This window comes from Malassezia globosa (genome assembly GCF_000181695.2).
Source record: "Malassezia globosa CBS 7966 chromosome Unknown mgl_sf_4.1, whole genome shotgun sequence".
Lineage (NCBI taxonomy): Eukaryota > Fungi > Basidiomycota > Malasseziomycetes > Malasseziales > Malasseziaceae > Malassezia > Malassezia globosa.
Window position 1 is genome coordinate 580,099 of NW_001849869.1, and position 12,147 is coordinate 592,245.

General features: G+C 54.8%; 6 protein-coding genes across 6 annotated transcripts; 4 read left to right on the plus strand and 2 right to left on the minus strand.

Annotated features, from left to right (window-relative positions):
* Window positions 1-72: 72 nt before the first annotated feature.
* MGL_2033 (uncharacterized protein) lies at window positions 73-822 on the plus strand (the record flags this gene model as incomplete). The annotated part of the gene is made up of 1 exon (XM_001730982.1): window positions 73-822. One exon carries the CDS (start codon window positions 73-75, stop codon window positions 820-822), a length of 750 nt encoding a protein of 249 aa, XP_001731034.1.
* Window positions 823-1,519: 697 nt separating this feature from the next.
* On the plus strand, window positions 1,520-3,271 carry MGL_2034 (uncharacterized protein; the record flags this gene model as incomplete). The annotated part of the gene is made up of 2 exons (XM_001730983.1): window positions 1,520-1,811; window positions 1,881-3,271. The coding sequence occupies 2 exons, from the start codon at window positions 1,520-1,522 to the stop codon at window positions 3,269-3,271; spliced, it is 1,683 nt and encodes a 560-aa protein (XP_001731035.1).
* MGL_2035 (uncharacterized protein) lies at window positions 3,268-4,410 on the minus strand (the record flags this gene model as incomplete). The annotated part of the gene is made up of 1 exon (XM_001730984.1): window positions 3,268-4,410. The coding sequence occupies one exon, from the start codon at window positions 4,408-4,410 to the stop codon at window positions 3,268-3,270; it is 1,143 nt and encodes a 380-aa protein (XP_001731036.1).
* Window positions 4,411-4,724: 314 nt separating this feature from the next.
* On the plus strand, window positions 4,725-5,452 carry MGL_2036 (uncharacterized protein; the record flags this gene model as incomplete). The annotated part of the gene is made up of 2 exons (XM_001730985.1): window positions 4,725-5,268; window positions 5,391-5,452. 2 exons carry the CDS (start codon window positions 4,725-4,727, stop codon window positions 5,450-5,452), a joined length of 606 nt encoding a protein of 201 aa, XP_001731037.1.
* A 534-nt stretch (window positions 5,453-5,986) lies between these two features.
* MGL_2037 (uncharacterized protein) lies at window positions 5,987-8,743 on the plus strand (the record flags this gene model as incomplete). The annotated part of the gene is made up of 1 exon (XM_001730986.1): window positions 5,987-8,743. One exon carries the CDS (start codon window positions 5,987-5,989, stop codon window positions 8,741-8,743), a length of 2,757 nt encoding a protein of 918 aa, XP_001731038.1.
* A 75-nt stretch (window positions 8,744-8,818) lies between these two features.
* MGL_2038 (uncharacterized protein) lies at window positions 8,819-11,188 on the minus strand (the record flags this gene model as incomplete). Its single annotated transcript, XM_001730987.1, has 1 exon — window positions 8,819-11,188. One exon carries the CDS (start codon window positions 11,186-11,188, stop codon window positions 8,819-8,821), a length of 2,370 nt encoding a protein of 789 aa, XP_001731039.1.
* Window positions 11,189-12,147: the final 959 nt, after the last annotated feature.

The window sequence follows — 12,147 nt, forward strand, 5'->3', positions numbered from 1 at the left end:
AGCGTCGCCCTTACCTGTGTGTGCAGCACGATGCGTGTTTCGTGGGCCGATGCATCATGCGCGGCGCGCACCATGCGAGCAGGACGACGCACTGCATACCTGTCACGCGCAAGCTTTAGCTCGAGTGCCTGGTGTTACAGGCAGGCCAAGCCCGGCAAAGTTCCACTTCAGTCAGCTCTATTGGTGTCACGACCGCCGGTTCTTCTCCGTGAGCCCAGCACCTTTGAACGCGAGTATTTCCGTTTCAATACCGAACTCTCACACAGGATTCAACAGCCATTTGCTCGCGAGCACTATTTCAAAAAAGGGTCATCCGCCGAGGCGCGTTTCGATGAATATTACGCGCAGCTGCAAAAGACGTGGGACGGCGATGCACTGATCAGATCGCATTCGGAAGCTGATGCAGCAGCTGCGACTGCCTCTGCGAACGCTAATGCCGACGTGAATAAGAGCGCGAATGCGCCGGCAGCGGGTGGTGAATCGGACCTCTTTACCACGATGCCTCGCACAACCGCCGCTGATGCACAGAATGACCAACGGAGCTTGGAGCGCGCTTTGGATCGGACACTGTACCTGGTCGTTCAGCGTGCGACAGGCCAGGATCATCTACCCCAGTGGCATCTTCCGACCAAACGCCTGCCACAGCCTCGCACACCCACTGACTCACTCCATGAGTCTGGCTTGGATGCTGTGCGCGAGCTGCTTGGAGCTACCATGGACATTTGGCTCGTAAGCAGACTCCCCATCGCTATGATTCCCCATGCAGCTGGTGCAAAGGTTCGTATATGGGCGTGCACAGCACCTTGTTCCTATCAACTGTGAGCGTACTAACCTACCGATGCCAGACCTATGTGCTCAAGGCACACGTGCTAGCTGGCCATCCTGCCCCTATTGAGGGTGTTGACTATGCATGGCTTACTCGAGAGGAAATCGAGCAGCGGCTCAGTGAAGAGGGCGGCGCCGATGCAAAAGCATACACTAGCATTGTCATGGACTTGCTCGATGCATAGTACACAACGTCATAGTATGATGAGTGCGGAGATCCGTTGGCGGACACGCGAGCAGACTTGACTATTCGCATGCGAATCTCTCTAGCACCGTGCACTTCGCCTGAAGTACGAAGGCTCGCTCTGTCCTGCGTGCCCACACGTGGCAGGCCACGCACAATGCTATGTTATGTCCTTGCTCATGGAGAACAGTCTACCTTGCTTGTCGCTATGCATGGATCATATCTACAGGAGGCAGATACATCACAACACGTCTCAGAGCAAGGTGTGTACCTTTCTACATTCCAGAAGCCTCGGATGTGCCAAAGGTGCGCTACAGAGGACGTAGGTCACTTTGACGACGTGGCACGAATCTCAGCGAAGCCGGGCGTGTCCGCACAAAGTTCGGGGATGGCGCAGGGGGTTATTGGGAGGCTGCGCGCCGCTTCTACCCTAGCGGAGAGGGGAGAGGGGAGTGCGTTGAGTTGTGGAGTGGATAAAATCGGCCGAGTCCAACGTTACTTTGACTTACCATGTCAGCGATGGCATCCGCTGGCGATGGTGGCGACACAGCGATGCCGCCTGTTGACTCGTCGACTGCGGGCGAAGCGAGCCCGGCAGATCCTTGTTTTACAAGTGCGTCAGCACGCCGCTTCGATCGGCGTCTTGCGACACTAAAGAACCATCACTTGCACTCTTTGCATGCGATCCGGCATTTCCTCCGCACACACAGCAGCTACGATGTGCTTCCCGTGTCATTCCGCCTCGTTGTTTTGGACACACAACTGAGTATCAAGTCGGCCATCGACGTCATGTTCCAGTCAGGTACGTGTTGATATGGGCGTGTACGAATGCCCAACGCACTACGGTCGGTCAATGCTAACAGCATGGCAGGTGTAGTCTCTGCGCCACTCTGGCGGTCGACCCTGAACGAGGACACACTGGATACATCCAAGCGACCTGGATTCGCAGGCATGATCACTGTGAATGACATCATCCATCTGATCCAGTACTATCATTACACGGCGGCTAATTATGACACAGCCAAACTGGATGTAGAGACGTTGCGTCTCGAGCGACTCAGAGAAATTGAGCATGCACTGAATGTGCCGCCACCACCGCTCCTGTGGATTGGGCCATTGTCGCCGCTGACAGAGGCTGGTGAACTGCTTGTTCGTACGCATGCACGGCGCTTACCGCTCCTCGACTACAACGAAGATCTGCGTGTGGAGTCAGTGCTGAGTGTCTTGACGCAGTACCGCTTGCTGAAGTTTATTGCCATGAACTGCCGCGAGACATCTGGCCTCAAGGCCAGCATCGGCTCTCTAGGGATTGGCACCTACACGTATGCACACCAGCTCGAGCGGAAGCAGCGGACTCCGCATGCTCGGCTGCGTATGCAAAGCGAGACGCCACCACCACCTGATGCCGGGCCTTTCTGGCCCCTGCTCACTGCGACGCTTGATACAACCGTCTTTGATGTTGTGCACATGTTCAGCGATAATGGCATCAGTGCCGTGCCGATCATCGATGACGAAGGCGACGTCGTTGACATCTACGAGTCGGTTGATGTGATGACGCTGCTCCGAACAGGTGCCTATTACCAACTAGATCTGACCATCCGCCAGGCGCTGGAGCGCCGCCCCGCAGACTACGCCGGCATTGTATGCTGCTCGTCTGATGACTCACTCGCAAGCATCTTTACTGTCCTGAAGCAGCGCCGCATGCACCGAATGCTTATCATCGATCCTGTATGTACAGAGAGCGAGCCGCCGACACCTAATACGTCGACGGAGTCACTCGTCGAGGAAAATGTCGCGTCGATTCCGCTGTGTCCTAAGAGCCGTCTTGTTGGCGTGCTCAGTTTGTGTGATGTGCTGCGTTATATCATCGGCCAGCCGACGCAACCTGTGGATGTAACACCACTTCCCGGCTCCACATCCGACGCTCATTTCCCTCCCTCTATTTCCCACACGGCCTCGGTCTCTGCCTCTGTCTCTGCCTCTGCCTCTGCCCCTACTTCATCCACAACTACATCTATGACTTCATCCACTAACACATCTACGCCCATGCCATCGTCATCGTCTTCCACCACGTCCCCATCTCCTGACATGGGGTCTGTTATGAAAACCGGTACCGACACCGACACCGACGCCGAATCCGGCGCGAACGCTCAGACTTTTGTCCCTTCAATGATGAACAGATCGCCTAGTGAGAGCTCTGGCTCTAGTGTTGCAACCACGACTTATGCTGGCCACATACCCCAAACTACGCCATTTTCCTAGATACGTGTATAGGCAGACACGATCGTTTGTACGCCACCTTCAGACTGCGAGGAGCTTGTCGCTGACATGGCCGCGGTCGTCGAGGCCGATGGAGGGCCCACGACATCTTCTACAACGGCTCGCGGCGCATGCACATCGCCATCCATCACGGTCTCGTCTGGTAAGTGCCCCAGTCGGTACACTTCGCGACGGAGCCAGCGAGTCACCCGCTCTAGATGCTGAGGAAATAACAATTCTGCACGCGCTTCGCGTTGTCCATCTGTCTTGTCTTGGGCCATCAGGGCATCTTGATCCACGGTATAGTCAGGTACAGCATCTTCATGATCGCTGTGAGCTTGGTTGTCCGCCACTACTTTTCCGTCCTTATCGGTCTCATTGCTCGGTTGGCGGCCACTGGCTTGCAAGGTGTTGTGTTGTGACTTCTTTGTGCTCAAGCTCGGCGCCTTGCGCTTGACACCGCCAATGACGCCCCAGCCACCACCCCACACATTTCGCCAAATGGCTGCCGACAATCGAATATCATCCGTTGCCAGTCCTTCTTCGTATGCAACAGTAGATCCACGGTGTTGCAGGTGCAGGTCTTTCATGTACCCCTTCACCAGGCGTGACGTCTGAACACCAAAGCGTTCTCTCATCCGAGACTCGGTATCTATGAAAAAGTGGTTGATCAACTCCTGCGAATACGTTTTGGCCTCCTGGGATGGAAGCGCGCGGATTCGACTCAGCAGGAGAAACACATGCAGATTCGTCAGTTGAAACCATGTTTGGAACGATGCTGGTAATGCACACTCCTTATACCAGAAGTGAGCTTCCGCCTGTGCGCGCATCGCTGCTCGGTCGTACAAATCACCCGTCACTTTGATGGCTTTGCTGCGCACAAAGTTGTAGCCAAGCAAGCGCCCCGTTCCCTTGACAAGGGCCACTGTGAGCGGGCTGTACTTAGTTTTGCTAGGCGGTGGCGTCGGTGGCGAGAGCGGCGCGAGATTCCGGCGCAGCAAAGAGTCTCTTGGTCTCCGCTTATCACCTGCAGAGCTAGAGGAGCTCGCACGCCATGTAATAGTTGGGTGTTGCGACGGCAGCCGCGTGAGCGACGTTGAAGCTCGTGCAGCATGCTTCCATACACATGGAGTAGGCGACATGCTGGCAGTCGTGTCTCACACGTGTGGGCTAGGTCAAAAGTTCTTGCTCAACCCACTTACGCACGCGACAACACACCAGGGTTACGCTCCCTGCCTGGCTGCCCACGAGAAACTGCTCCTTATCTCCAAGTTCTGTCTGACTGCGAATTTCGGTTTGCGACGTCGCGATCAGCCTCCAATCACAAAGTATTACACGTGACGAGTTATCTCTGTGTGGAGGCTCGTGCCTCTTATTGTCAAACTCCGCCCCTCATGGCGACAAGAATTCGAGTGGTGGGAAGCGGAGTACGTCGTTCCTGTGGAGCAGAAGTGCCATGTTAGCCGCGCCAATGCAGGAAGGGGACGGGCGGCGGCGGAGTGTGTTTCGTCCCTGCATAGATTTGCACAATGGAACTGTGAAGCAGATCGTCGGTGGCACGCTGCGTGACGCCCAAGATGGCTCTGGCGGCGATGACCCACACGCGCTAACGACCAACTTTGTTGCGACGCACCCGCCTTCGTACTATGCGAAACTCTATGCTCGCCACAACTTGCGTGGTGGCCATGTCATCAAGTTAGGACCAGGAAATGATGAAGCTGCTGCATCTGCTCTGCAAGAATGGCCAAATCACTTGCACATTGGTGGCGGGATTCACCTTGATAATGCGGCGTCATGGATCGAGCGTGGTGCTGAGAAGGTTATTGTCACTTCCTACCTGTTTCCAGAATGCCGCTTTTCTCTTGAGCGTCTGTTAGCGCTCGAAAAGCGCGTAGGTCGTGAGAGACTTGTGGTCGACATCAGTTGTCGACGGCGCGGCTCGGAGTGGATTGTCGCTATGAATCGTTGGCAGGACCTTACAGACATGCGCGTTTCCAAAGGTGCGTATAAGAGAGAGAGAGAGAGAGAAAGAGAGAGGCTGACACTGAGTCACAGAGTCTATAGAGCTTGTATCTTCTCACTGCTCGTATGTGTACAGTGTAAAACAATCTAACTATCGCAGCGAACTGCTCATTCATGCTGCAGACGTGGAAGGACTTTGCCGTGGAATTGACCATGATCTAGTGCAGAGACTCGGCGACTGGTGCACAATTCCTACGACCTATGCTGGTGGCGCACGACACATAGCCGATCTCGCATTGGTCAATCAACTCTCGCGAGGAAAAGTCGACGTCACATTCGGTAGCGCACTGGACATTTTTGGTGGATCAGGTGTCAAGCTCGATGAGCTAGTTGCCTGGAATGCCCAAGTCCTCAGACCAACGCAACAGGGATCCTGAATAAACATACTATTATACGTCACGTATCACATAGTATATGGAGCTGGCATCAAAGGATATGATCGTGACAGTGATGGCGCACGCGTTGTCACTCGTCATCGAGCGGGCGTGTGAGACATTGGAGCCTCGAATCGTACCGGGGCTTTATCTCTTGCAGGCCGACCGACGCTACTTGTCGTGCACGCTGACAGACAAGCGGTGAGTTGGTTTCGCGTGGGACTCACGTGATCGGACCGTACGCGTCGTCGCTCATACATCAGTTTCTATTGCGTCGTCGCCCATTGAATCAGTCACGCCGATCGGCAACGCAGCGCACAGGATGGAAGGGCTGCCAACATCCTTGGGCGCGTCATCGACGCTGCCGAGCATGTCGCTCTCGGATATTTTGCAGCAGTCACGAAAGCTTACGAACCAACTGGGACGCGATTCGGACCTGCCGGCCATTCAGCTGGGCATTGACCAAATTGAGAGCCAGAGCCGCAAGCTCGTCAGCAAGAGTGTACGAAGTGGGAATCCATCCGCAGATGCACGCGCACACTACCTTCTTGCGAGCGGTGGCATCGATGCGACACAACTGTCGAATGCCATCCAACAAACGAACATTGCCAATACCTTTGAGCCATTGCAGCCAGTCTTCGACACGGACATGGAGGGCTTTCTTCGACACGAGCACGAGCAAGTGATTCTCAGCATGATTGAGGAAGGCCGTAGGGATGCGCAGGACGACTTTCAGCAGGGACTGAGTCGTAGTCTACACAGCGATTGGCAGTCGCGTAAGCAGAGGATTCTTGAAGAACTTGGACAACACCGCACATCGGATGAAGCCAATATCTCACTTCGTCGATCTACGCTTGGCATGTCGGCTTCCATGACTGATGCGCCCATGACTCCAGCAGCAAGTCGGGGAACGAGCGATGCTTCTGTCATGCAGCACAGTCGCACGATTCGCTACGACACGGTCATGGCGAGACTGAATCGCGCACGTTTGGACGGTACTACTATGCCTCTGATTCACGCGTTGATGGAGACAGTAGAGTCGTTTACACAGGATCCTGCGCGGAAACGTGCACTCCTCGATGCCTGGGTCGCACTTAAGCACATGGTCCACGAATCACAAGCGGACGCCATACCAACACCCGTGCGTGCTCGTGAATATGCACCTGTGTACATGGATGTAGATGCCTTCCAATGTACTCCAGCTGGCACCGCTCTCCGAGAGAAGTGGGTTCGTGGAGCTCGTGCATTCCTTGAAGCGCAATTCGCCGAGTATGTCGAGCAGGTAATAGCGTCGAATCCACTCAAAGCACAGCGGGGTGGCGTACCTAGTGCGCGGGCGACAGCCGCCGCCTTCCTTCGTGTGCAGTTGCGAACGGCCGAGGGGGCATGGCCTACGGGTCTTTCGCGCCCCCTGGACGCGCACACCCACGTGCCGTTGTGGGCGCTTGTGTACCATTTAGTGCGCATGGGCCATACGTCTGAGGCGTTGACTTGCGTTCAGGACAACGAAGATGCGCTTCAAGTGTCAGACTCGTCGTTCCTCGCTTTCTTTAAAGCATGGGCTGACGATGCGCAACGACAGCTGCCTCGCAGCATGCGTGATCACTGGATGGGCGAGTATGTGACGCGGTTCCGAAATATGGCACCAGAGGACCCATACCGATACGCCCTGTACCGGCTGATGGGCCGCTTCGATGTAACGAAGAAGTTTCCGGCGCCATTGGTCATGAGCACAGAAAACTGGCTCTGGCTCCAACTCTGCCTTGTAAGTGAATCGGCAGCCGCAGCCGAACCGGCCGATGTGCAAGCGCCGACTCTGCAAACGTATACATTGCATGATTTGGCGAATAAGCTGGAGAAGTATGGCGAGGCACATTTCGACCCGAAAGGACATCGCCCGCTCCACTACTTCCAGCTGCTCGTTCTTGTCGGACGCTTCGAGAATGCCATTGCCTTCCTGCACTCACGCGCCGCTTACCAGGTGGATGCCATTCACTTTGCCATTGCGTTGACGTACTATGGCCTGCTGCGTGTATCGCGAGCGTCGCAAGCGCCGTCGTTCGACTACCTAACGACGATCGACCACGTCGCTTACCTGGACCTGGCCAAGATGCTCCGTCGGTTCATTGGCAGCACGTTTGCTCAAGCGTCGCGTCGAGATGCGCTCGCCTACATGAGTGTGCTGTGCTTGAATGCTGACTGTGCGCCACCCATTGGCGCTGAACAGGTTGAGCGTTGCCACGAGCTAGTCCAAGCTCTGCTGCTCGAATCGCCCGCATCGGCCTATGCTGAGCTGTTGGGAGACATCAAGAGCGATGATATCCGTGCGCCCGGTCTGATCGAGCAGCAAGGGCCGCTGCTACATCTGACAGATCGCGCGACACTGCTGCACGACGTTCTTCTTCCTGCTGCCGAGCAGTGTGTGCGTGAGCAACGCATGACCGATGCTATTCTTCTCTACAACTATGCTCAAGAACGGGACACGGTTATGAGTGTGTTGAACCGCGAGCTTAGCACGACACTAATGGAGCCTGCGGATCTTTCAGATTGGTCCTTGCCTGTGGAAGAAGGAATGGTGCCTCTCACATCGTCAGCGCACATCGTCACGCTCGCACGCGCCGTGCTGGCGAATTACGAGCAGCAAGGACATACGAGCGCACAGATGCAAGTGTGCCACACGCTTCTAGACCTGAAGCGCGCGGCCTCGTTGTACCGAGCAGAGCAGCTGCCCGCAGCACTGCAGGTGCTGGAGACCTTGCGCCTGCTGCCGTTGGATGCAGAGTCTCGCAAAGACGTCATGTCGATCACTCGGAAGGCCGAAGAATTCAAAGCTTACGACGATACCATAACGAAGAACTTTTCCGATATCGTGCTGATGGCCATGAACCTGCTGTACAAGCTGCACCAGACTCTGAAGGACAGCATGGACCGGACGAACTCCACCGTGCTTTTCGAGTACCAGAGTCAGGCCCGCGCACTTATGATGTGGGCTGGCATGCTTCGCTTCCGGATGAGCAACGAGACATACTGTCAACTTACACGACTGGATGTATATGTACGTGGATATACACAAGGATAACTGCCTCACCAAGATGCGGGTCCTTGTTGGATCAGCGACTCGATCAGATGGACTAACCGAGGCAGATCCATTAGGCTATGAAATAGGATGGACGGCGGTGGCATCCGCCTTGGCCTCACCTTGATCGCCACCATCGATGCCGCTCAATTGTGTGCGCGAAAACTGCGCTTGCAGAGCCAGTGTATCTTGGTTTGATGATGGTGCTGCTGTCTCGCAATTAGCTTCTTTCACGGGCGAGGAAGAGGTATCAGTGGCATGGTGATGGGTCTGGGTGTTTGTACTAGTTGGACTCGTGGGGACACCGAGTGGTTGGATGGGCTTGAGGGCATTTTCCACATCAAACTTTTGCGTCGTAGGTGACACAAGCGACCCATACCACTCCTGATGCCCATGTGAATTGTGCTGTGGCTGTTGAGACTGTCGCTGGGCTCGTAGCGCAAGCTCCAGCTCACCCTGTGTGACCACGCCTTGGAGCCATGGATGAGCCAGGGCCTCTTTAGCCGATGCACGTTCTTTCGGATCCAAGCGGAGCATGGGAAGTAAGAAGGATGACAGTTCCTGGGCATGCTCAACTGTGAGCAAATACTTCTCCTGCAACACGTTCATTAGGGGCCAGTACCGTAGTTTGTGGATATGCCGAGGCTCGCCCTTTCGATTAAAGATCTCGGCGCTGTATTTACCGGCAAATGCCACATTCTTTGGAAAATCGCCCAGCAGCTCAATGATCTGCGCGATGTGGTCGTCATCCTTATTGTATTTTGCGCCTGCTGCTGGATCAAACAAATAATCACCTGTTAGTAGTTCGAAAAACATGGCGCTCGCACTCCATAAGTCCGCAGTCGTTCCCCATCTGGCGCCCAGAATCGCCTCGGGACACCGGTATTGCCGGGTTTGGATATCGTTTGTAAAGTGATGATCTGTCCAGCATGCATTGCCCAGGTCCGAGATCTTGACAGTAATTCGCTCCAGCGTAGACGGATCATACGGCGGCGGCGGAGGCAAAACCGTTGGATCCCCCGCAGCTGGCGCTGGCCGGAATGGATCGGGTGATACGCCCATGGGCGGCGACTGCAAATAAAAAGGCTCGTCATCACCCATCGCTGTTGATGCCGACGACGACGGCGCGGTCAATGTCTGCGCTTGCAGCGCCTGCTGCGATAAGAGAGACGGGCCTTTTTGCATCGGAACCGATGTCTTTCCGCCCAGTGACATGCCACCCGGGCTCGATGGACCGGCCGATGCGCATGCCGAGGAAATTGCATTTGGCGGTAAACTCAACGTAGGGCCTGGACTCGATGGCGAGCCTTGTGCACTCCCATCAACAGAACGATGCACCTCGCTAGCGTGCGACATCGCAAGGGCAAGCTTATCAAACATAGGGCTAGATCCCAGGCTATTGCTTGGACTCGATAGCGGTCGAGAGCTCGTGATTAACACCGAGTCACGGCGCGGTGTCTGAGCGCCGCCACGTCCCTGACTCGGCGGCACGCCGACCAGTTTCGTTGGCACTGCTTTGGGGTTTGTACGCAATTCCGCTTCCACCACAGCCTCGACATCGTCAATACAGATTAGCACATTCTCTGGCTTCAAGTCCGTGTGGATAATGCCACAGGATTTGTGCATGTAGTCCAGGCCCAGCAAAACTTGCTTGGCAATCTGCTTTACGATGTGCACCGGCACACCGCGATGCTGGTATCGTTTGATGAGGCCCAACAAATTTTCACCTAAAACCTCAAACACCATACACACGTGCGAGCCATTGGGTCCGTGGTGACGGAAGTGGTCTAGCAGAAAAACACAGTGTCGACACCCAGGATGCTCCGGGTTGGCAGAGACAAGGCGTTGCAGCAGCTTGATTTCGTCCAGAGCTGTCTCCGTGTAATGGGGCGCAGACTTGACAACCTTTAATGCCACATGCCGGTTTGCGACGCGGTCTTTTGCAAGCCATACAGTAGAAAAGTGCCCCCAACCCAACTTTCGTACAATGACGTATCGTCCATCAGAAAACATATCGCCAACGTTGACGGGATGGTAGCCACCCAGGCAGTAATCTTCATAATCTTCCTCATCTTCTGTTAATACAGAACCAACCTCTTCATCATCGTCGACGTCCTCCTCCTCATCGTCCCCATGCATACCGCCACCGTGGCCGTGGCCACCGTCATCGAGCGAGCTCTGGTCAGCCGACATGAAGTCGCCGTCGTGAACAATGGCCGATGTTTCCTGCGTTGGCGTGGAAGACTTTTGCGAGCTAGAGCCCATAGATATTGGCTGTGTTGTTGTCGTGCAGTTGACAGGCTGCATGGGTTCAGATGTTTCCGATGACGTCTGACCACCCGCCTGCGTCACGGCGTTTGTCCGCGACACAGTGGCAGACGGTGATGTTGTCTTGGGCCAAAACAATCGCGATAGACTGCAACCATCGTCAGAGTATCCCATAAACATACGTAGATTGTGTCCCCCCCTCCTTGTTGGAAGGCGCAAAGGGGCCTCCCATCGTGTAGGATCGCTGTGAGATGGGACTTGGCGTGTCAGCCTTAGGTCAAGACAGGCTAGCTCCTAGGGCGCTTTCAGTAACGATATTGCCCGATCGTTGCCCGGTACGAGAGTCCGCGAGATAAAGCCTTCTGTACCCTTTCTCATTGGCCAATGTACAATTTTGCCTTTCCTATGTAGCTAATATTGCCATGTGCATCTGCAGCCGAGTGCATAATTGCTTTAGATTTCTTGGTTCGCACGATTTTGGGTTGCTCTGATCGTGTTGTGACAATTAGTTGGTTTGCATTAAGCTTGTGTTGCTCGCTTGTGCACTTATCCCGCACACCTGCAAGCTGTCTTAGGGCTGCTTAAGACATGTTATGGGAATCTGCTGCCTTGGCTCGTCAAAGGCTCATGGCCCAAGCGTATGTATTTCCGTCTATGCGTTCCTGACAATAACAGTGCGCGTCTGCATGAACCTCATTGCGTTCCTGAAGGCGTGTATGTGCTTCCTGACGAGGACGACTATCTGCGTACGTGTGCTGTGTGCATTTTTTTTCTTTTGACCAGCCCGCTAACGGGTAGGCAGGATGGACGGGCGTCTTGTTTGTGCGCTCAGGTCCCTATGCAACGGGTATCTTTAGGTTTAGCATCCAGTTTTCGATTGCCAGTGAACATCTTGCTCTTCCCACTGTCTTTTTCCCACCCATTCTACTGCATCCTATCGTTGAGCCAGCGAGTGGACGCCTCAATTTGCTCCCGTATCTTGCGTTGGCCCAAGAGAGCGACATGCCGACCGATCCAGATGACCCTGCCTTCTTATGCAGCCTTCTGACATTCCTCGCGGACTGCTTCTCTTCCCGTGTGCTCGATAACTTATGTGAACAATGGATTTTGAATGAGCGCGTTTACTCGTATGTACCGCT